Genomic DNA, 24755 nt, shown 5'->3' with positions numbered 1-24755 from the left:
AGAAGCTCCCGCCGGAGCAGTCCAGGCCTTATCAGGAGGTGGTCAGGCAGCTGAAGGCATGCAGAAAGTTCCTGTCCAGGGGTATCTATGACACCTGTGACGTGGCATCTCGTGCTGCGGCCCAAGGTATAGTGATGCGCAGGCTCTCATGGCTGCGTGCCTCTGACCTGGACAACCGCACCCAGCAGAGACTTTTGACTGGATCCACGGGAACATAGCCGCCCTCAAAGTGTCCGTACCGGACGATCTGCCGGTCGGGGGGAGGTTAAAATTTTTTCACCAAAGGTGGCCTCTCATAACCTCCGACCAGTGGGTTCTCCAAATAGTGCGGTGCGGATACGCCCTGAATTTGGCCTCCCTGCCTCCAAATTGTCCTCCGGGAGCTCAGTCCTTCAGCTCCCATCACAAGCAGGTACTTGCAGAGGAACTCTCCGCCCTTCTCAGCGCCAATGCGGTCGAGCCCGTACCACCCGGGCAGGAAGGGCAGGGATTCTATTCCAGGTACTTCCTTGTGGAAAAGAAAACAGGGGGGATGCGTCCCATCCTAGACCTGAGAGGCCTGAACAAATTCCTGGTCAAAGAAAAGTTCAGGATGCTTTCCTTGGGCACCCTTCTGCCAATGATTCAGAAAAACGATTGGCTATGTTCCCTGGATTTAAAGGATGCATATACTCACATCCCGATACTGCCAGCTCACAGACAGTATCTCAGATTCCGCCTGGGCGCACGGCACTTTCAGTATTGTGTGCTGCCCTTTGGGCTCGCCTCCGCCCCACGAGTGTTTACAAAGTGCCTCGTGGTGGTGGCGGCGTACCTACGCAGGCTGGGAGTGCACGTGTTCCCATATCTCGACGATTGGCTGGTCAAGAACACCTCGGAGGCAGGAGCTCTCCGGTCCATGCAGTGCACTATTCAACTCCTGGAGCTGCTGGGGTTTGTGATAAATTACCCAAAGTCCCATCTCCAGCCAACCCAGTCTCTGGAATTCATAGGAGCTCTGCTGAATACCCAGACGGCTCAGGCCTTCCTTCCCGAAGCGAGGGCCAACAACCTCCTGTCCCTCGCTTCGCAGACCAGAGCGTCCCAGCAGGTCACAGTTCGGCAGATGTTGAGACTTCTGGGTCATATGGCCTCCACAGTTCATGTGACTCCCATGGCTTGTCTTCACATGAGATCTGCTCAATGGACCCTAGCTTCCCAGTGGTTCCAAGCCACCGGGAATCTAGAAGATGTCATCCGCCTCTCCACCAGTTGCCACACTTCACTGCTCTGGTGGACCATCCGGACCAATTTGACCCTGGGACGTCCATTCCAAATTCTGCAGCCCACGAAGGTGCTGACGACGGATGCATTTCGCCTGGGTTGGGGAGCTCATGTCGATGGGCTTCACACCCAGGGTCTGTGGTCCCTCCAGGAAAAGGATCTGCAGATCAACCTCCTGGAGCTCCGAGCGATCTGGAACGCGCTGAAGGCTTTCAGAGATCGGCTGTCCTGCCAAATTATCCAAATTCGGACAGACAATCAGGTTGCAATGTATTACGTCAACAAGCAGGGGGGCACCGGATCTCGCGCCCTGTGTCAGGAAGCCGTCGGGCTGTGGCGCTGGGCGTGCCAGTTTGGCATGCTCCTCCAAGCCACATACCTGGCAGGCGTAAACAACAGTCTGGCCGACAGACTGAGCAGAGTCATGCAACCGCACAAGTGGTCGCTCCATTCCAGAGTGGTACGCAAGATCTTCCGAGAGTGGGGCACCCCCTCGGTGGACCTTTTCGCCTCTCAGACCAACCACAAGCTGCCTCTGTTCTGTTCCAGACTTCAGGCACACGGCAGGCTAGCGTCGGACGCCTTTCTCCTCCATTGGGGGACCGGCCTCCTGTATGCTTATCCTCCCATACCTTTGGTGGGGAAGACCTTACTGAAGCTCAAGCACGACCGCGGCACCATGATTCTGATAGCGCCCTTTTGGCCCCGTCAGATCTGGTTCCCTCTTCTTCTGGAGTTGTCCTCAGAAGAACCGTGGAGATTGGAGTGTTTTCCGACTCTCATTTCGCAGAACGACGGAGCGTTACTGCACCCCAACCTTCAGTCTCTGGCTCTCACGGCCTGGATGTTGAGGGCGTAGACTTCGCTGCGTTGGGTCTGTCGGAGGGTGTCTCCCGGGTCCTGCTTGCCTCCAGGAAGGATTCCACTAAAAAGAGTTACTTTTTCAAGTGGAGGAGGTTTGTCGTTTGGTGTGAGAGCAAGGCCCTAGAACCTCGTTCTTGCCCTGCACAGAACCTGCTTGAATACCATCTACACTTATCAGAGTCTGGCCTCAAGACCAACTCAGTAAGGAATCACCTTAGTGCGATTAGTGCTTACCATTATCGTGTGGAAGGTAAAGCCATCTCTGGAGAGCCTTTAGTCGTTCGATTCATGAGAGGCTTGCTTTTGTCAAAGCCCCCTATCAAGCCTCCTACAGTGTCATGGGATCTCAACGTCGTCCTCACCCAGCTGATGAAACCTCCTTTTGAGCCACTGAATACCTGCCATCTGAAGTACTTGACCTGGAAGGTCATTTTCTTGGTGGCAGTTACTTCAGCTCGTAGGGTCAGTGAGCTTCAAGCCCTAGTAGCTCATGCTCCATATACCAAATTTCATCACAACAGAGTAGTGCTCCGCACCCACCCAAGTTCCTGCCGAAGGTGGTGTCGGAGTTCCATCTTAACCAGTCAATTGTCTTGCCAACATTCTTCCCCAGGCCGCATACCCGCCCTGCTGAACGTCAGTTGCACACATTGGACTGCAAGAGAGCATTGGCCTTCTACTTGGAGCGGACACAGCCCCACAGACAGTCCGCCCAATTGTTTGTTTCTTTCGACCCTAACAGGCTAGGGGTCGCTGTCGGGAAACGCACCATCTCCAATTGGCTAGCAGATTGCATTTCCTTCACTTACGCCCAGGCTGGGCTGACTCTTGAGGGTCATGTCACGGCTCATAGTGTTAGAGCCATGGCAGCGTCAGTGGCCCACTTGAAGTCAGCCACTATTGAAGAGATTTGCAAGGCTGCGACGTGGTCATCTGTCCACACATTCACATCACATTACTGCCTCCAGCAGGATACCCGACGCGACAGTCGGTTCGGGCAGTCGGTGCTGCAGAATCTGTTTGGGGTGTAAATCCAACTCCACCCTCCAGGACCCGAATTTATTCTGGTCAGGCTGCACTCTCAGTTAGTTGTTCTTCGTAGGTCAATTTCTGTTGTACCCTCGCCGTTGCGAGGTTCAATTGACCTGGGTTCTTGTTTTGAGTGAGCCTGAAAGCTAGGGATACCCCAGTCGTGAGAACAAGCAGCCTGCTTGTCCTCGGAGAAAGTGAATGATACATACCTGTAGCAGGTGTTCTCCGAGGACAGCAGGCTGATTGTTCTCACCTACCCTCCCTCCTCCCCTTTGGAGTTGTGTGTTTCATCTTTTGCTAGTCATTCAACTGGCGGGAGCGGTCGCGCACGGGCGGGAAGACGGCCGCGCATGCGCGGTGGGCGTGCCCTGCGTGCCGACCGTCCCGCGAAGCTTTTTTCCGGTTGGTGGGGGCTGCCGCGGACGTCACCCCATTCATGATACCTACACTGACTACATAGTTTGTTACATTTAGATTGTAAGCTCTCTTGAGCAGGGACCGTCCTTCCCCATGTTTAAACTTGTACAGCGCTGCGTAACCCTGGCAGCGCTATAGAAATGCTAAGTAGTAGTAGTAGTAAGCACAGGCTGCCGCCTCAGTCCTAAAATGTCCAGCACACAGAAGCCTTCTAAGGCGTTCCCGGTCCACGAGGCCATACAGGACCTTATTTCAGCTCAGTGGTTGGACCCTGAGAGAAGCCTCAGTGTCCAAGGTGATGGTCTGTCTTTATCCGGTGGTTTCAGACCAGGCGGACAAGTTTGTTCTCCCTACTGTGGATGCTCTGGTGACGGCGATCACTGTGAAGACTATATTCCCAATTGAAGGGGGTGTGGCACTCAAGGATATGCAGGACCGGCGCCTGGAGGCTTCCCTGAAGTGTACCTTTGAGGTGTCCGCGTTGGCTCTCCAGGCCTCGATTTGTACCTCGTATGCAGTCAGGGTGTGCCTTAGTTGGCTTCAACAGGCTCTGGAGCAAGACCCAGATGTGGATCCGTTGTACCCCACATGGATCTAGCTGGCTCTCTTTATGACCTGGTCCGGACTTGTGCCAAACAGATTTTGCTGGCGGTTTCTTCTCGCCGGTTGTTGTGGCTGTGCCATTGGACGGCAGATTTGGCATCCAAGCAACAGTTCACTCGGTTGCCTTTTTGGGGCAAGCTTTTCATTAGAGATATCCCAAAAATCCAACAGGATTGTGGCTTTGAGGCCACAGTTTGAGATCCCTGCTGTACACACATAAGGTTATTGGCACATTGAGTGAGCAATTTTAAAACAAACTATTTTCTTATCATCCCCATTAGACCAGGCCAGACAAGTGGCTTATGCTCCCCAACCAGCAGATGGAGGCAGAGAACACTGAACTTGCAGTGACATAAGTATAAGGAGTGGTGTAGTACTTAAACCTGCCAGTATTATCTGCATTCAGCAGATGGTGCAAATGGATTGGGGCAGCAGGACTATAGCCCCATGGTAGATCTCTTTGGCCATGGGAGCACAGTGGAGGGAAGACCCTCCCCCTCTCCGAGAGACCTAAACCTTGGCTTCGTGAGGCAAGACTGGCAGTGGTCCTGTTGAGCTTTGCCTGGGATCTCCAGGAGCCCAGTCTTTTCTGTCACAATTAGCACAAATACATTGTTTAGTTAAAACCAAACACTGCTTTCCAAAGCTCAGTATTCTCTGCCTCCACATGTTACTTGGTAAAAACAAGTGGCAAATGCATAAATACAGTGAGAAAAACAAAGTGTTACTCCAGGAGGCAAGTGTTGATCAAAACCGGACATGTGAATGCTTAAGGAGAGGCAAACTGAAACCTGATAGTTGTAGTCCAGGACACTGGATTACAGATGAAATGGTTCACAATAAATATAGAAAAAAAAAACCTGGTAGAACAGACATATGTAGATTTGCTAGAAAGAGCTGAAAACAGTTACTCATCTCATAACAGGCCATGAAGTCTGATGGCAAAAAAATCTCTGTACAGAAAGGCACAACAAGGTGACAAGTCTCATCCATTGGAAACTTGGTAAACACTGCAACATCACTGTACCACAAAAACATTGGGATCATGACCCCAAAAGAATCAGGTTGTGATCACCTGAGCCATTCCGATTCCAATTGATAAAAATCTTAATGCAAGAAACCAGACATAGTGATAAAGGACGAAAATACCAGAACAGCCTTTATTATAGAGTTGTCAGCTTCACATGATTATTCTGAATTGGGTGTAGCGGGAGAAGATGATTAAGTACCAAGAAGTGCAGTCTCAGACCAAGAAAATATGACAGAAAGAGACAAACATTTCCCATTGTATTGGGTGCCACAGGCTTGATTAAAAGACATTTCCAAGCACACCTTGACAAGTTGCTTATACATGTTACATCCTATGAACCGCAGAAGGAAACTCTGTTTGGCATCATGCTAGTACTACAGTGAACATTAGCAGTAAATTAGAGAAACTGAGATCATACACTACATACTTTGACTTAGGTGAATCATCTGATAAGATTGCTCCACTGCTCTTCCTTATAGTATTAAAGGGATAATAGGGAACAGACCTCGCTTATGGAAAAAGCAGTGAGGTAGTGAAAGGTATTCCAGCAGTAATCTGCATTATGTTCCACTAACTGCTCAGTCTGAAGATGTTGATCACTGTATGCGTGTTGAATGTTTGTACTTTAATGCCTGTTCTGTATGTAACAAATCTTTATTAATTCAAAAACTGATAGGGGATGCTCAAGTTGGGCTAGTTTTTGTGGTTGAAACTTGGATTCCAGATTTAAGTTCCCCTCATGTTTTAAGTATTTGTCCATCGGGATTTGTCCACAACATAATAAGGGGAGGGGAGGGTTAGCACTTATTTATAAGGATTTTTTTTTCACTTGCACTACTAGATAATTTTATAATTTTATTGATTCTAATTTAGAATTTATCGTTTGCAAATTATATCAACTGCTTCTTCTTTGGGAATATTATTAATATACAGACCACCAGGAAGATGAGTTTTAGCACAGCAGAAGTTTTTTGAAGTTATGTTTTATTATACTTCTTATTTTAAGGAGTTAATACTTTGGGGTGATTTCAATCTTCATTTAGAAGATTAAAATGATCCTAATACTATTCAGCTTTCTCAGTTCCTAGACTCCTTAAATACAGTTTTGAGTCCTGCTCTGTCAACATAATTTTTTTAAATTAATTAATTAATGACATTTATATCCCACATTATCTCAAATAGGACTGAAGTTCATTGTGGCTCACAATATAACAAAATGTAGAACTGACTCTGTTTACATAGAACAGAAGTAGATTTATATACACTCACAAATACAAAATTTCTAATAACAGCATAACATGAAGTCCAGATCATATAACATGTTTGTATTACATAGGATAGAATGTGAATATGGACAAAGTTGGTGTTATTGCAAGTTTAGTTAAAGGGTTAATTATTTCTATTGTTAAGAGATCGGTCTTATCAAGTGAGTTTTCAATAGTTTACGAAATATGAGATAGTCTTCAGTTTGACGGAGTTGTAGAATGTGAATATGGACAAAGTTGGTGTTATTGCAAGTTTAGTTAAAGGGTTAATTATTTCTATTGTTAAGAGATCGGTCTTATCAAGTGAGTTTTCAATAGTTTACGAAATATGAGATAGTCTTCAGTTTGACGGAATTGTTTGGGCAAAGAGTTCCACCTGGTTGTACTTTGGTATGAAAATCCAGCATTGTGGATAGTTTTATATTACACTGAGGGAAGAGTAATCCAAGAAAGTCTCTGGAGAATTTTTTAGCATTTTGTGTTGATAACTCTACAAGATGGGGATGAACCATAAATTATTTTAGTGTGTGAATACACATAATTTGAAAGTAATGTGTGAACTTATAGGTAGCCAGTGTAGTTTAAGTAAAAGTGGGGTCACTTTGGAGTATCGGGTAGCTTCAAGGACAAGACGAGCTGCTGTATTCAGCAGTTTGTAATTTTCTGATTAGTGAGGTCTTAAGTCCTGCATAGACCACATTGCAGTACTCAAATTTTGATAGTACCAAGGATTGGGTTAATGATCTGAAATTTGTGTTTGGAAAGTAAAGTCTTAATCTTTGGTGCCATTTTGGTACGGCAGGACTCTTTTGTATTTTGTATTTTATTTCTTTAAAATGGTGAAGAGAAAGGTAAAAGTGAAGGCAGCTTCTACTCCCTCAGCCCTATGGATGAACATCTATTAACTCTGGCTCCAGTGAGCATGGCATCTCAACTTAAGTCTTCATCCCAGTATTTTTCAGGTTTGGGGAAATCTTTTAGTCCCCATTGAGTGGAGGAGTAGCCTAGTGGTTAGTGCAATGGACTTTGATCCTGGGGAACTGAGTTCAATTCCCACTGCAACTCCTTGTGACTCTGGGCAAGTCACTTAACTCTCCATTGCCCCTGGTACAAAATAAGTACCTGAATATATGTAAACTGCTTTGAATGTAGTTGCAAAAACCTCAAAGGCAGTATATCAAGTCCCATTTCCCATTCCCATTGAGAGGGCCCTTCCCCCAAGTTCCTGGAAGCTCACATAACTTGGTCCTACTGTTAAAGTTATAAGACCTAGCTACCCCTAGTGGTGGAAATGAGAAACACAGGTCTTCATTGGTTGTTGCTAGGAATTTGTTGCCTATTCCAACACCAATAGCTTGTGGACTCAGCTGTAACATTGGATGTTCCCGTAGTTTCTGATCAGATTACTTTGAAGGACATTTGGACTTTACTTTCCAATAATAATTTGTTATTGAAGGAATTATTGAAAACCAACCTATTCAAAAAGGCTTGCCACAATAACACATCATAAATACCAGTTAATAAAATTTACACCAGATCTTCACTAAAACTCTTTACTTCCTGATTGTCCATACCTACTTATTACAGTTGAAGTTTAATATTTCTGATTGTTCAAGCTAATTTATCACGATTGAAGTTTAATTCAATAGCTTTTTTTTACTTAAAATTTTTTTTTATTGAAAAATTGAAAATTATAACATCCTTCATACAGAAGTACATTGCACAGTTACAACTGATATAATACAGAGACCATCCTCTAAACCTAATACACAATCCCACCAACTGGATCTCTACCCTCCATCCTGTACAGGAATATTTCTTAAATATCTCAGCCTTCTACTGATCAACTTGCTTGTTTATTTCTGATTATGAATATGTACTTCTTTGTCTGAATACCTAATCCATTCTATCTCCTCTACTTTAAATATGTATTTCTCTTTTCCGGAATTGGTGATCAACATTACGGAACAATGTAAGCCACACTGAGCCTGCAAATAGGTGGGAAAATGTGGGCTACAAATGCTACAAAAATAAATAAATAAATAAATATGACTGACCAGATAGTTAAGGTTTCTCATGGAACCGCTGAGAAAATGGTTGAAGTGGATGTTAGGCTCGAAAAGATTGAGGAAACCTGTGATGTTTTTTCCTCTCAATTATCTTCTTTACAATCCCTAGGAGGAGCAAGGGTTAAAGATAATTTGATGCTTCACAGGCACATAGAATGTTTGGACAATTCATTAAGGATTAAAAAGATGCAGCAGGACATATTTATCCACTCCTACCCTAACTGAGATAATATTTAACCATCTCTCTGACCTTCATGTGCACTTTAAATTAGTCACCTTATTTTCTAACTCCTCTTACTCTCTTACCTATATATATATGTTCCATCTTTGCTTATACCCTACAAAGTAAATTAAAATGTTATGTTACATTGTGTTGGCATTGTAAGTAGTATACTATCCAGCTTATTTTCGAAAGAGAAAGACGCCCATATTTCTGCCCAAATCGGGAGATGGGCGCCTTTCTCTCATGGGCACCCAAATCGGTATAATCGAAAGCCGATTTTGGGCGCCCCCCAACTGCAGTCTGTCGCGGGAACGAACAAAGTTGACGGGGGCGTGTTGGAGGCATGGTGAAGGCGGGACTGGGGCATGTTTATCGGCTGAGGAGAGATGGGCGCGCTCGGGCGATAATGGAAAAAAGAAGGGCGCCAGAAGCGAGAATTTGGGTCACTTTTTCTGGACTCTTTTTTTTCACGAACAAGTCCCCAAAAAGTGCCCCAACTGCCCAGATGACCACCGGAGGGAATCAGGGATGACCTTCCCTGACTCCCCCAGTATGTAAACCGTTCTGTTTTGCAGTTGCAATAAGATACGGTATATAAATTAACATAAATAAATAAAAATAAAAACCTCCTCCCACCATAAAAAAAGAACTTTAAAAACTTTTTTTTGCCAGCCTGTATGCCAGCCTCAAATGTCATACAGCTCCATCACAGCAGTATGCAGGTCCCTAGAGCAGTTGTTAGTGGGTGCAGTGGACTTCAGGCAGATGGACCCAAGCCCACCCACCCCCCACCTGTTACACTTGTGCTGGTAAATGGGAGCCCTCCAAACCACCCCCCAAACCCACTGTACCCACATCTAGCTGCCCCCCTTCAGCCATAAGTGCTATGGTAATGGTGTAGAGTGGTAGGGAGTGGGTTTTGGGGGGGGGGGGGGGGCTCAGCACCCAAGGTAAGGGAGCTATGGACTTGGGAGGTATTTTAATTTTTTTTAATTGTTACAAGTGCCCCCTAGGGTGCCCGGTTGGTGTCCTGGCATGTGAGGGGGACCAGTGCACTATGAATCCTGGCCCCTCCCACGACCAAATGCCTTGGATTTGTTTGTTATTGAGTTGGGCGCCTTCGGCTTCCATTATCGCTGAAAAACGATACCGCCCAGCTCAAATCTGCCCAAATCCGATGCATTTGCCCGGCACAAACCGTATTATCGAAACAAAAGATGGATGCCCATCTTTTTCGAAAATACGGTCTGGCCCGCCCCTTCACGGACCCGTCCTCGGAGATAGGCGCCCATGGAGATGGGCGTTCGCGTTCGATTATGCCCCTCTATGCCATACTTTGTATTATTATTTGAATGTTTTACTGCTGTAATTGTCTATTGCTCATGTTTGATTTATTCTTATTGTACACCGCCTTGAGTGAATTCTTTTAAATAGATGGTAAATAAATCCTAATAAATAAATAATTATAAAAATTTCCAAAAACCCACCTATTGTCTCCTGAAATTTTGTTTAGAAATTCTTAAACAAGTTCTGAACATGTCAGATGTGGATAATATATTATTGTCTAAATTGTTTTATTTGTGAAGTTCAGCTACTGATTCAGGGCAGGGAAAGCAAGAAGTTAATGATCCCACAGTTGCAAATTTGACTCAATTTCTTGAAACCTCACTGGATGCTATTTCTATTAGGGCTACATTGCTTGTTACTTTTGCAACAGTGAAGGATAAACTGTCAGTTTTAAAAGCTTATTTCTCAAAGAAAGATGTGGTGTATTGTGGTCAGAAGATTACTGTTTTTCCTGACGTTTGCAGAGTTACTCTGCTAAGAAGGAGACAGTTTCTTCAATTAAAATCTAAAGTGTTAGCCATTGGAGCTGCTTTCTTTCTGCAGTTTTCTTGTAGATGTTTAATTTCATATCAGCAGGTTAATTATGCTTTTAATGATCCTTCTCAGCTGGAAGCCTTTCTTATGAATAAATAATTGAATTTAGTTTTCTTTTCTTTTTTCCTTTGGGGAGATGGGTAGGGGGAGTTAAGGCAAGACAGCTATATTATCCTATTGAATTTTGTAATTCTCTTTGCTATTTGGTTAGCTTCTGTAATGTGGTATATTGATTAAATTGTTTTCTTTCTATTAGTGGTAATGATGGTATATTTCAATTGTAATGTGTTTTGTTCTTATTGTATCTATTTTCAAAATTTAATACAAATAAAGCTTAAAACAATACTAGCAGAACACCTCACTTCTGTCACTCCTGCAGAATTTGGACAGTGCCTCAAATACAGAATAAGCTTAACCACTAACTAGAAATAAGAACTCCGAGAAGTCAGAATGCAGTGCAGCCCTGGAGAAACAGAACAGCACATTCGAATTTACATTTTCGCAAGGCGGACATATTCCAATGAATAAATTTAGCATAAAATACTTTTTTTTCCCTTTGTGGTCTGAGCATTTTATGTTTCCATTTGCTTTGGTCCCAGTGTTTTTCTGCTTTTCTCTATTTTTTCCTCTCTTTCTAGGGTGTCCTGACCATTTGACATTTCTTCTCTCTCCATGTCCACCATTCATCTTCCCCCTGTGTTCCTATCTGGCCTGTCCAGTATCTCCCCTCTGTGTTCCTTTCCCTATCCCCCACCCCCACGCCATATTCAACACCTTCCCTCTCTTTGTCCCTATTCTACCCCTATATTTAGCATCTCCCCTCTGTGTCTATATCTTGCTGTGTCCAGCTTCTCTCCTCAGTCTCTTTCTCTCCCCCTTTGTCCCTGTCCAAATGTTCCTTCCGTACTAAGCATATCTTTTCTGTGCCCCTCTCCAACCCCATGTCCAGGTTATCCCCTCTCTCTTCCCTTCCTCTTACATCCCCCACCCAGGGGCCAGCATCTCTCTCCCCTGCTCCTCCCCTCTGCAGTGCAGCATCTCTCTCACCCTCTCTCTCTCTGTCCATTGGTCTAGCATCTCTCCCCCTGGACCAGTTTCTCTCTCTTTCTCGTCCTCTCTTCCCTCCACCCTCAACCTCAGGTCTAGTCTCTCTTTCTTTCCCTTGGGTCCAACATATCATTCTTGCGCTCTTTCGCTCTCCGCTCAACCCCCCTCAATCCAGCATCTTTCCCTCCTCACTGGTTCAGTCTCACCCCCCCCCCCCCCAGGTGGGTGTGTCATCTCCCTATCTCTCTCTCCATTCTGATTCCCCATGTCCAGTTTTCCCCCTCTCCCCCCCCATCATGTAGCCTAAAATTTCTCTCTCCTTTCCTTTTCCTCCCGTGGCTCTGGTATCTATTTCTGCATCCCCCCCCAATCCTCCAGACATGTTGGATCCTGAGCCCTGGGGACCTTCTGTCTACCACATCCCGCCCAGAAGAAGTTGCATCATTGGAGGTGGGATGCAGCAGAGGGAAGGTGTACAGGTGTAAATTGCCAATGACCCAATGTAAGATTTAGGGGGGGAGGAGGTGCAGAGAGAGATAATGAAGCCACGGAGGGGGGAGGAAAGGAGAAAGAGAAATTCTGGACCATGGGGTTGGTGAGCAGAAACCGTTATGGGAGAAGGGCACTTCAGCCTATCAGCAGGTGGCTCCTACCTTTGGGTGACCCTTGGCTTTTTGCTGGGCTCACTCAATAGCAGCTACACTCCTTCTGCATTCCACATAAAGAAGTAAGCTGATTTGTCAAGCATGGTGGAGGTATCTTGGTGTGTGGCTGCTTTGATGCATTAGGATCTGGATGGCTTGCTGTTCATTGATAGAACCATGAATTCTGCTTTATATCAAAAAATTATAGCTGAAAATGTGTCAAGCAGCAAGACAATAACCCTAAACATTCAAGTAAATCTATTATAGAATGGCTAAAGGAAGATTTGGGGCCAGATGTTCAGCCTGCGGCAGTCAGCAATTTTTAATGCACAGACCAGCTCAGGTTGAATTTGACCTGGATGTTTCTGCCCTGAATATCCCAGTCTTGCCTGGCTTGCAGAAGTTAGCCAGGTACTGGCAATACTTGGACATTTTTGCTGCCTAATGTTATCTGGATAGTTAGCAGATTAGTAGACTAAATGTTGCCACTGAATGGGTAACACCCAGTGCCGCCCAGCCCATCCTGGTACTAACTGGATTGTGCTGCTGTGGGTCTGCTGAGTTTTTCTGTGGTAAGATCTGGTTATATGCTGCTGAAAATCAGGGTACAACCCAGTTGGTGCTACGTAACTGGGTAGTAGCTACTCGGGTTAAGTAGTGCTGAATATCGTGCCCTTCATCTTTCGGTTTGGCCAAGTCAAAGTTCCTAATCTGAACCTTATGTGAAGAGAGCTGTTCATGCAAGATATTCTTCAGATGTCACACAGTTGAGACAGGAAGAATGAGCCAAAATCCCTCAAAGATAATGAGGGAGACTGATTTATAGTTACTGGAAATGTTTAGTTGAAATTATTGCTGCTCAAAGAGGTGCTACCAATTATTACTGTATGTAAGGTTTTACATTCTTTTACACCCTTAGATACTTATGGTTGAGTATTTTTTGAGCAAATTATCAAAATATATCCTTTTTATCTTGATTATTTATTCAGTAGTGTTGTTGTTCTCATTTATTAAGGTTCAGATTAAAATCTAATCATGTTTTGAGTAAAAACCATTTTAGAGAGTTTACAACCTTTTTCTCAGTACTGTGAAGATACAGAAAACTACTGCAGGCAGACACACACAGTTCATGAGCATTCTGGGCGCATGTTACTGGCTGAGGGATGCAGATAGGGGTTCGCCGAGGCAGTTAACTCGCATAGTGGACATGAGTGTACACCAGTGGCATAGCCATGGGTTGCAACATGGTCTTCAGTTCATACATGAGCAGGATTCCTGACATGACAGAATTTGTTTGGAGTGTAGAATCCAGTGCCACCCTCCTAGGCCCATTTTGTTCTGTTCCAGGCTGCATGTACACTACAGGTTTATGTTCATATTAGTTTAATTGGTTTCTGACTGGCCTTCCCTGTTGTAGTCCCTATTGACTGTTGCTTCTTGTTTTCAGTGAGCCTGTTAGCTAGGGATTCATATATATGATCATCTCTTTGTCCTTCTTGTCCTCGGAAAAAGCAAACACTCACCTGTAACAGGTGTTCTCCAAGGACAGCAGGGCATAGATTACTATAGTTGAATTCTGTATGTTTTATCCAACTACGGGTACTGTGCAAGTCAGGCAGGTGGTAAGGTATGTTTGCATGCATGGTCTGGCCTGCCAAAAGCTTCAAGAATCACCTGAATGCTGGGTAGCATCCACAGCAGGGCCCGTCAGTGACATCACCCATATATGATAATATATGTCCTGCTGTCATCGGAGAACATCTGTTACAGGTGAGTAACTTCACTTTTTTTATCTATCCCTCCTGTGTCCTCGCTTTGAGTTTTACGAGGAACATTTTCCTTTATTCTTTATTGATTTTTCTGTAGGTATCTACGTTTTGGGGATTTCTCACCGAGACAGTGCAAACTGGGGCTTCTATAATGTGGGAAGCAGAGACTGCACAGACTTCCCAGCACAGGGCTGGAGAATGGTGTTGCTGTTTTCCCTTTTCTGTTTGTGTCATGAATAAGTTAGAATATGTTAAAGAATGATGCACAACATTGATAAATTTAGAATAAAATTAACTGTTTATTTGTATTTTTATGTATTTAGGGGCCCAGTTACTAAAGGACATTAAGCCTTGCATGGTTATTGCAGAAAAACCAGGCTACTGCATTTTAAAGCTTTTTTTTTTTTTTTTTTTTTTGCCAATTGGAGCACACTACCTTGCATGTTAACTATTTCTTAAAATGTGTTTCGAGGGGTGTGCCTTGGGCTGAGAATGGATGTGGAAATGTTAACCAGGTAGCGCAATTGCATTAGTACACACTAACTGGTTAATGCGGAAGCACTTAATTTTTTCAGGTAACACATGCTAATGTGAAGATTAGTGCACAATCTGAAAAAAAATGAAAAATGCCTTCAATACTGCTGTGCTAGAAATGGGCGTTGAGCATGGGAAAGTCCCATGTTAAAATGTGCTTAGTCCATTTCCTAATGCAGTTTAGTAAAAGGGTCCTTAGTAATGTTTAATGTATATTTCTTGTTAAACTTTTACTGAACAAAGGTGTTTTTAACATCAGCTGTCTCTTTTTCTCTCTCTTTTTCTTTCTGTATTTGACTCTCTCTTCTCTCACTCATATTTTAATGTTTGTCTGTGTACATGAGTGATAGCAGAACCATCAGGCAGTAGAATTGCTGGAAAACCATTGGTGGGGATTATAGAGCAGAGCTGGGTCAGCATCCTGCTTGTTGTGTGACCACCTTGCTGTGTTTTTTCTTTTGGCTTCAGAGGGGCGAATGCTCATCCAGGACATCCCTTCCATCACCAGCAGAGGTCATCTGGACAGCACGGCAGAACTGGTTATGGACTCCCCTTACTACAGCAATTTCTACCAGCCGTCTCTGTATCCCTACTACAACAACCTGTACAACTACCCACAGTATCAGGTGGCCATGGCTGCTGACTCCTCTGCAAGTGACATGGGGGGCACGTTGGGAGGCTCTCCAGTGAAGAATAGTCTTCGCAGTCTTCCGGCAACCTATGTGTCCAGTCAGTCTGGAAACCAGTGGCAGGTATTGTATACTATATAAGTAAGTGATTTTGTGCTGTATGGTGGGAGGAGGTTATGAACAAAAAGAATGCTGAAAGATTTCATATACACCAAAACGGTCTTAACATGCTCCCCTAAAGCAAAGAGATTCAAGATATATTAGGAAGCAGCTGGAACAGAACAAAGCATGTGAAGGGGATGATGACTTGCCAGCCTGTGTGAGAAGGATTTCCACATTTATTGGACTGCAAGTAAATTTGCTTTTCATTAACATCGTGTTGCTAAAATTTCTTTCCCTTCATAGTTTTTCTTTTAATTTTGTTTTTGGTCTGAAATTTTAGGCTTCTTGCTGAATTGGTACAAGCATCCTGCAGAGCTATGACTGCAGGTCCCTTCCTTTGCACTAACCTCTGTGTTTTCCCCATGTTTTGACTACTCTTTTCACACTCCTACTCTCTGATTCACCCAGCTCTTGACCTGAGGTCCCTGCACACTTAGTCTGACCTCAAGATATCATCACTATATGCTAGTGGGATTCCTTCCCCCTGTGGGTATGAATGTTTCCTCTGCACTATCATAAGACTCAACTAGTCCAAGGAGCAGAAGCCATGCTCATTACCACTGCATTTTAAAGAAAGATTAAATTCCCCGTTTTGCACAGGACATCTAGGTGGGAATTGGGATGCCCAAGTTGAGACTTTTACAAGTCTCTGAGCATTTTCTCCAGAACATGGTGCCTTTTAATAATATCTATTTCCATTATGTAGTTTCTCACTATTTCAGAACCTGTGGGATAGTTGTGGCCATCAACCAGCAGGTGGAGATAGAGAACTGAAAACTGAACTCGGACATTTCTCTCTTGGCATCCAATCCAGCTCCTCGGTATTTTTTTATCTCCAGCAGGTGGATGGACACACTTTTCAGCCTCTGGTTCTGAGTGATTTTTTCCTGGTACAGTTGGTCAACTCACGGCCGGTCTTAGGCAGGGGCACAGAGCCTCGCGCCTCATGGGGCCCCGCGACGCTTCCTGTCGCTCCCTTCCATAGTGCCATTGATCCTCAGCTGCTTTCCTTCCATCCGCCCTGTGTTTAAAAAGTCGCAGCGACAGCTGCAGTGAAAAAGCAGGATCGCATTTCCTTTAAGCCTTCCCCTGCCTCTCAGCGTACAGTGATGCAATTTTCTGTTTTCGTGAAGGCGGCACAGTGCATGCTGAGAGAGAAGGGGAAAGCTTAAAGGAGAGGCAAGCCTGCTTTTTCGCTGCAGATGCCACTAGCTGTGGTGGAAAACTGAGGGGACAGGTGGGGCTAGGATTGAGAACTGAAACGGGGGGGGGGGGGGGGGGGGGGGGGGGAAGGGTAAGTTGGAGGTTGGGGCGAGTCACTGGACATGGAGTGTTTTCTTTTAGTTGGTTCTGGAGGAGAAAGAGAAATTGAAGCTTTCCAGGGTGAACTCCCTTGTTAAGGCAGTGACTAAGAAGACCACCTTGCCATTGGAAGGGAGCATTGCCTTAAATAATCTACAGGATAGGACTAGAAGGCTTGCTGAAACAAGCCTTTGAAGTGGCCTCTTTGGGCCTTCAAGCAACAGTATGTAGCTTGTTCATGGCAAGAGCATGCCTGAAGTGGCATGAGCAGTCTGTACAAGACGGGCACCATAAAACTCAGCTGAGTTGGCTTACTTGGCGGATGCTATTTATGACATATTACAGGTTATGGCCTGCAGTTTGTCTTTGGCTGTCACGGCATGTTGGCAACGCTGGTTGCGGCATTGGGCAGCGGATGCAGCATCAAAATTCATGTCTAATTATACTACCCTTTCAGGGCAAATGGCTATTTGGAGAAGATCTCAGTAACTTGGTGAAACAACTGGGGGGAAATTAAGCCACAGTGGTTTCCGGAGGATAACCAAAAACCTCTGGTCATTTGTCTTCAGGGGGCTCTCGACCTTGATTTCGAGACAGCAGACAGTACCGGCCTGGTCGTCAGCAATACGGTCAGAAGTTCTGCTTCAGGCATGCCAATATTCTTTTTGTGTGAAAAGGAAGTCCTCCTCTCAGTCAGCTTGAGTGTCCAGTGCCTCCCTAGCTTTGCAATGATACGAGACTGCTCCACTCTTCTTTTTCTCCAGTGGAAGGATGTCTTCATGAGTTTTGGGAGGTGTGGGCCAAAAACACGCCAGACCAGTGGGTTTTGGATATTCTTACAGAAAGCTACACGTTGGAGTTCTCCTGCCCGGTTGCTTCTCTCTTCTTGGAGTCTCCTTGTTGAAAGGGAACCAAGGCGGACAAGGTTCAGGCCACTGTAGATTCCTTGCTGGCGCCCCAGGCCATTATTCCAGTTCAACAGGCCGAAAAGAAACAAGGTAGATACTGTACCTACTTCATTGTCCCAGAGAAGGAAGGCACCTGTCGTCCAGTCTTAGATCTCAAAGGTCTCAACCGCTGCCTCCGAGTGTCCCGCTTTTGCATGGAAACACTAAGAACAGTCATAGCCTTGGTTCAAGTGGGAGCTTTTCTACCACCTTGATCTGAAGGAGGCGTACTTGCATATACCCATATGGTCGGTGAGCCAGAGGTTTCTATGTTTTTTGGGGCTGGGCCTTCACTTCCAGTTCAGGGCTTTGCCCTTCGGTCTTGCCATGGCACCAAGAATGTTTACCAAGGTTATGTATCTTGACAACTGGCTCGTTTGTGTGTCATCCTATTTGGACAGCTTGGCAGCGACAGACAAAGTTGTCCATCTTCTGCAGTTGTTGGGTTGGATGATCAATAGAGAAATAATCTGCTCAAGAAGAGCAGATTAACTCATCGCAGATGCTGGAGTATCTGGGCGTTCTATTCGACATAGCAAGGAAGAGTATCTTCCTCACGGAATGTAGAAGGTCAGAGCTGGTTCTACAGATTTGTTTTCTCCTCAGTCAATGTAGGCCTAAGGTCTGGGACTACGTCCAGATTCTGGGGTCAGTGACAGCTGCGATGGAAGTGGTGGCAGGGGCTCATATGCGGCTGTTACAGGAGTCTTTTCTCAGGCGCTGGTCTCCAGTGTCGCAGAAGTACGACCTTCATCTTCCTTTGTTTGCTGGTTGCCAGACGGAGTATGCAGTGGTGATTGTCGCCTATGGATTTGACCATCGGTGCTCCCTTTCCGATAACACAATGGAAGGCGGTGACAACGGACACCAGCAGGTTGGGTTGGGGAGCTCATTACAAGTTCCATCTGACATAGGGCACCTGATCGGAACAGAAGTCTCGGTGATCGATAAATTGCTTGGAGCTTAGGACAGTGCAGAATGCCTTACACAACTTTGCTCCCTTTCTGGCAAAGACCTTGGTTTTCTCCGACAATGTGACAGCAGTGGCTTATATCAGTAAACATGGTGGGACCCACAGTCGTCTGATGGCGGTGGAAGCAGCCTCCCTCATGAGTTGGGTGGAGAAAAATCATCTCTGCTTATTGGCAGCTCACATCGCTGGGTCCTTGAATGTGGAGGTGAACGTTCTCAGCAGGCACTCCTTGTACCTAGGATAATGGGAACTATCCAGCCAGGGTTTTCAGGTGATAAAGGACAGATGGGGTTCTCCGTTTCTGGACCTGATGGCAATGAAGAGGAATACCAAAGTGCCCAAGCTCTTCAACCATTGAACCAGGATCAATGCCGTACTGCAGCCCTGGCCAGAGACACATCTACTGTATGTCTTCCCTTCTTGGCCCATGGTAGGCCACATGTTGAAATGGATCGGATTGCACCAGGGTCAAATAATTCTCTTTGCCCTGGATTGGCCACGGAGGTCGTGGTATGCGAACCTGATTCAACTGCTGGACAGGGATCCTCTCTGTCTTCCGCAGGTAAACAACCTACTGAAGCAAGGTACGGTGCTCATGGAGGATCCATGCCCCTTTGGTCTTACGGCTTGGCCTTTGAAAGGGCTCAGTTGAGACAAAAAGGTTTTTCTGATTCGGTTATTGCTACCTTTACATCCATGGTGTAGAGGACGTTCGAGGGCTGGTGTTCTGGGCACATTCTTTCTCCCTTCTGTGCTCACATTGTGCACATCGTAGTGTTTCTCCAGGTAGGTCTTCAGAAAGAATTGGCGTTGAGTTCTCTAAAAGTTCAGGTTGTGGCTTTGGCCTGTTTCAGGGATAGACTAGAGAAGATGTCTCTTGTGGCTCGCCTGGCTATCGTTCTATTCTTGTGGGGAGTGGACTGCTTGTGGCCTCCCTTTCATACTCCATTTTCATAGTGGAACGTTAATTTAGTCCTTTGGGCTGTTCAGAATCCTCCTTTTGAGCCACTCCAGTGTGAGATGGCTGAAGGAGACTATCACATCAGCTTATTTGCTTTCGGGGAAGTAGGCTCCTGAGGCCTTGCAGTCTCATTCTATGAGGTGTACAGCAGCATCCTGGGTGGATGCTACCTTACTGTCTCTGGTGGATATTTGCAAGGTGGTGACGAGGTCCATGCTGCATACCTTTGCCAAACACTACAGGATGGGTGTTGCAGCACGCTTGAAAGCTAGTTTTGGGACTTTGGTCCTCAAAGTGGCAGTGCCAGGATGCCACCCACTCTAGGGATTGCTTTTAAACATCCCACAGGTTCTGGAATAGTGGGAAGCTACGTGATGGAATGAGAAATTAGGTCATACCTGATCATTTTCTTTCCATTAGTTCTTCCCACTATTTCAGAGGCCAGTCCTAAGTTTCGGAGATGTTTAGTCAGTGCGAAGTAATGGGTCAAATCACAACTGTCACCTTGCATGGTGCTTCCTGTATATCTCTTGTTATCTACAATTTGTCCAGAGATGAGAGAAGTCCACACATGTTTGCTCGTCTGTTTAGTGTTAGGTTAGCGAGTTGCTTAAAGTTGTTGTGTTTATTCTGAGCTTTTCCTTACTGGAGCTGGACTGGATGCCAAGAGAGATATTTCTCAGCTCAGTTTTCAGTTCTGTATCTCCACCTGCTGGTTGATGGACACAACTATCCTACAGGTTCTGGAATAGTGGGAAGATCTATTGGAAAAAAAATTATCAGGTAAGATCTAATTTCTCTATGGACTCTAGGAAATAAGGCCACTTCCCCCCCCCCCCCCCCCCCCAAAAAAAAACAACAACAACCCACATTCAAAGAAAAAGCAGCATTACCTGGAGATTTACTCATAATTGTCAGCACTACACATTTAACAGCCAGGTTTTTAAAAACTAGAGGGTAAATATTCAGGTGGCGGTGATCAGTGTTTATTTGGCCGCCGCTGATGTTGTACCTCAATATTCAATGCCTGCCCGTGTCCAAACACCAGCATTGAATATCTGGGTTAGTGCAGCCGACTATCTCTTATTCGGTTAAGTGTAATATTTCCCTTGAGTTGGGATTGTGTATTTCCTCACATGCCCTCAGCTCAGATTTGGAGTTTGTAACACCTGCCCATGACACCTCTGTGCATTTTGACACTTTCAGCACTTCTTCATAATAAAAGATTCAGAGACTACAAATCTCCTAATGCACTGGGATTTAAGTAAAAAACAAAACGGGAACAGAAATAGGTTCATTTGACAGCCATGTGAATTTGACGTGTGTGGGTGCATTTGTCCTGGTCTGAGGACACTCGTGCATCAGTAAGAAAAATGGGGGAACAATACTTCAAATTTTTCATAAGGGTGCATTCAATCCAACCATTGATGTTGTTCACCGTGATTCTCATGGGCTCAGATTCAGCTGTTGTTCAGAGGTTTGAAAAAAAAAAAAAAATCTTACTTCAGAATTTGAGGCTGGTGTGTTAACCTGTGGGATTTTCCATAGGTTAGTGACCTCTCCGCATGCACTTTTTCTATGGCTTTAAATGAGCTCCATAGAAAATCTGCATACAAAAATTAGTTGCGGTGCTTGACTGAAAGAAAGAATGATGACTATGAGGGGCATTTTCGATATGACATCTGAGTCGGACTTTTGGACGTTTTGTGCTAAATGTCCCAAATCCGAATAGGAAATACAGGCATTTTCAAAACATTAAAATGTCTATATTTTTTTTCTCAAAAGTGGCCACATGCTAGATATTTTTGTGCTCTGTACATTTATCTCTTTGGTCCATTTTGGAAAAAAAATGTCCAAAGTGCAAAACACATAAAATTAAGCCATTGGGATGTAGGAGGAGCCAGCATTCTTAGTAGACTGGCCACACAGACATCCCAGGAGAGCAATGGGCATCCTAGGGGGCACTGCAGTGGACTTCATATAAAAACTCCCAGGTACACACTGTTATCCCCTTCTATTGTATGTTGAGCCCTCCAAAACCCACCACCCTCAACTGTACACCACTACAATAGCTCCTATGGGTGAAGGGGTCACCTGTATTTACAGTTGGTTTCTGGTGAGTTTTGGAGGGATCACACTTTCCACCACAAGTGTAGCTGGTAGTGGGGGATATGGACCTGGGTCGTCCTCCTCTACAGTGCATCACCAATCACTACACTACTCCAGGGACTTGCTTGCTGCTCTAGTAGAACTGGCTATAACATCTGTTTGGGGGGTGGGAGGAGGTCAGTGACCACTGGGGGAATAACAGGGGGGGGGGGTCATCCCTGATTCCCTTCAGTGGTCATCTGCTCATTTAGGTCACCTTTTTGTGCCTCATTCGTTCTAAAAAGAGGTATAGATCAAAGTGTTGAAGTTTTAGCCCTATATGTTTTCATTTTGTTCCATTATGGCTATAAATCATCAGGAACGCCCTAACTCCACCTTAATCCTGCCCCTGAAATAGACTGACACGCCCCCTTGTGATTTGGATGCTTGGTTGTTTTGGGGCTTTTTTTTTTCTTTTTCCATGGCCCATGGCCATTTTGGGCCTGGGCTCCCAGCTGGGTTTCTTTCTTTTGTTTTATTTTTGGGGGGGAGAGGGGAATGAGCGAACTTCATTTTAACATGAAACCACAAAAAAAACCCACCCCCAGTTCTATCATAGCTTTTTTGTCCTGATCACATACAGAGGTACAAGTGGTATAAAGCTAGGATTTTCAAGTACTGTATGCTTTCAAAGATTCTGTACCATCATCCAAGTGAAATCTCTTTATGTTCACAAGAGAAAAAAATGTGTTATTTTTGTCTCTTAACAGCTTCAGTTTCACCATCAGAAAAAAAGACTTTGTCAACACTACAGCACTGATACTGTCAACTTTGTTTTCTAATACTACTTAAACTAATGCAGAATTGTATATTTTTGGCAGTGACTGTATATGAATGCAGACATGAGCAGACAAGGTAGCCCCTATAAAAGTGGTTGGAATGTAAATCCTGTCCATCAGCGCTAGAGGAGAAGCTGAGCTGTGGATAAATGAAGTGCATACAAAGCAGAATCTGTACACCACAGCTTGTTCTCACGAATGGGTGACGTCCACGGCAGCCCCTCCAACCGGAGATGTTCACTAGCAATAGCGTTTGCTAGCCCTTGCGTGCGCATGCACTGTGCGCATGCGTAACCGTCTTCCCGCCCGAACGTGCTCCTGTTTGCCAGTCTTCTTTTTTCCGCGGCTCAGGACGGCTGTTTTTCGGTCGGTCTGTGCCCCAAGGAGACCCCTCGCGTTTTTTTCACCACGTTTTTCCGTTCGGAAGTATCCGGTTTTCTCTTTTTCCGTCGTGTGTCTCTTAGTTTAAAAAAAAAAAACGTCCCTTACGTCGAGTTTTTTCCTATAAGTTTCCTTTCGTTGTCGGGCGCGGCCTTTTTCGCCACCCATACAAGTTTTTTCTAAATTTTTTGGTGCCATTAGCCATCATCGCAAATTTTGACTTCGCCGGCGTGATTTTTCCGCCCATGTCCTCGAAGCCTGCCAGCAGCTTCAAAAAGTGCACCCAGTGCAGCCGGACTATCTCCCTCATTGACAGGCACGTTTCCTGCCTTCAGTGTCTGGGGGCCGGGCATCGCCCCCAGGCCTGTACTCTCTGCCTTCTTGTAAAGAAGCGGACTCAGGCGGCGAGATTGGCCCAGTGGAATCTGTTGTTCAGGGCCTCGTCTGGTGCTTCGACGTCTTCGGTACAGAGGTCATCGTCCGGTGCGTCGACATCTGCGGTACCCAGCTCTTCTGCCGGTGATCCAGTGTCTACGATACCGAGGTCATCGGTGGTATCGATGTCGTCGGAGGGTGCTTCGTCTTCCGGAGTGCAGGTGAGGGCTGTCCATTCCCCTGTTGGTGGCGGTGAGCCCTCGAGTAGGTCTCTGCCTGCCTCGAGGACTCCTGCGGTACAGGCCCCCTGGGATCGACCTCTTTCGGACCCGTTTGGATTCGACGTCCTCCTCTTTGGTACCGGGAGGTACCGGTGACGTGCTTCGTGCGAAGGCAAAGAAGCATCGTCATCGGTCGCCTTCTAGATGTGGTACTGAGAGCTCTGGGTCGCCAGTGCCACCGGCACTGAAGCGTCGGCATCGGGAGGACCGCTCACCCTCCATTCAGGAGGTGTCGATGCGCTCCCCCGTGGACAGCCTGGTACCGCCCTCCGCAACCTGGACAGATTTGCAGCTCGTCACCGGTACCAGACTCCTTGCCTCTCTCGACAGCCGCTCTGAACGAGAGCCTCAGGGCCATCCTTCCAGGGATCCTGGAAGAGCTGTTGCGCCCTTCTCCTCCGGTACCAGGGGTGCTTGCACCGCCATTACTGACGACGGAGGTGACAGCTGGGCCCTCGTCCGTGGTGAGGTCTCCTGTACCGGTACCTCTTGCGGTACCGGCATCGGCTGCCTTCCAGGCGGACTCCCCGACGTCATCGATGGAGGGAGCTTCATCGCCGCCGGTGCGGGAGTCTTCCTCTTGACGCTCCCACCATGGCCATGTTCCTATGAAGTCGAGGCGGGTGCGGCTTCGGACAGAGGTTAATGAACTGGTATCCGTCACCGATGGTGAGGCCTCGTGGGAAGCAGAGGAAGACATCAGATATTTCTCAGATGAGGAGTCTGATGGTCTTCCTTCTGATCCCACTCCCTCCCCTGAAAGACAGCTTTCTCCTCCCGAGAGTCTATCTTTCACGGCCTTTGTCCGGGAAATGTCTACGGCCATTCCCTTCCCTGTGGTTACGGAGGATGAGCCAAGGGCTGAAATGTTTGAGCTTTTGGACTATCCTTCGCCACCTAAAGAATTGTCCACAGTACCTATGCATCATGTCTTCAAGAAGACATTGCTGGCGAACTGGGCGAAGCCGCTAACTAATCCCCACATTCCCAAGAAGATCGAATCCCAGTATCGGATCCATGGGGACCCGGAGTTGATGCGGACTCAGTTGCCTCACGACTCTGGTGTGGTGGATCTGGCCCTTAAGAAGGTCAAGAGTTCTAGAGAGTATGCTTCGGTGCCCCCGGATTCTTTTGGTAGGAAGGCCTACCATTCTTCAGTGCTCATTTCCAAAATTC

General features: G+C 45.9%; 1 protein-coding gene across 1 annotated transcript in view; it reads left to right on the top strand.

Moving 5' to 3' along the window:
* The window catches only part of DMRT1 (doublesex and mab-3 related transcription factor 1), a 327363-nt gene that overhangs the window by 131196 nt on the left and 171412 nt on the right, over nucleotides 1-24755 (top strand). Inside the window, exon 3 of the mRNA XM_030192377.1 lies at nucleotides 15110-15393. Within this exon, the coding sequence (XP_030048237.1) occupies nucleotides 15110-15393 (284 nt within the window). The remainder of the gene's footprint in view (nucleotides 1-15109; nucleotides 15394-24755) is intronic.

This window comes from Microcaecilia unicolor, chromosome 2 (genome assembly GCF_901765095.1).
Source record: "Microcaecilia unicolor chromosome 2, aMicUni1.1, whole genome shotgun sequence".
Lineage (NCBI taxonomy): Eukaryota > Metazoa > Chordata > Amphibia > Gymnophiona > Siphonopidae > Microcaecilia > Microcaecilia unicolor.
Note: the sequence above shows the minus strand (reverse complement) of the source record. Positions and strands in the feature narration are given on the sequence as shown.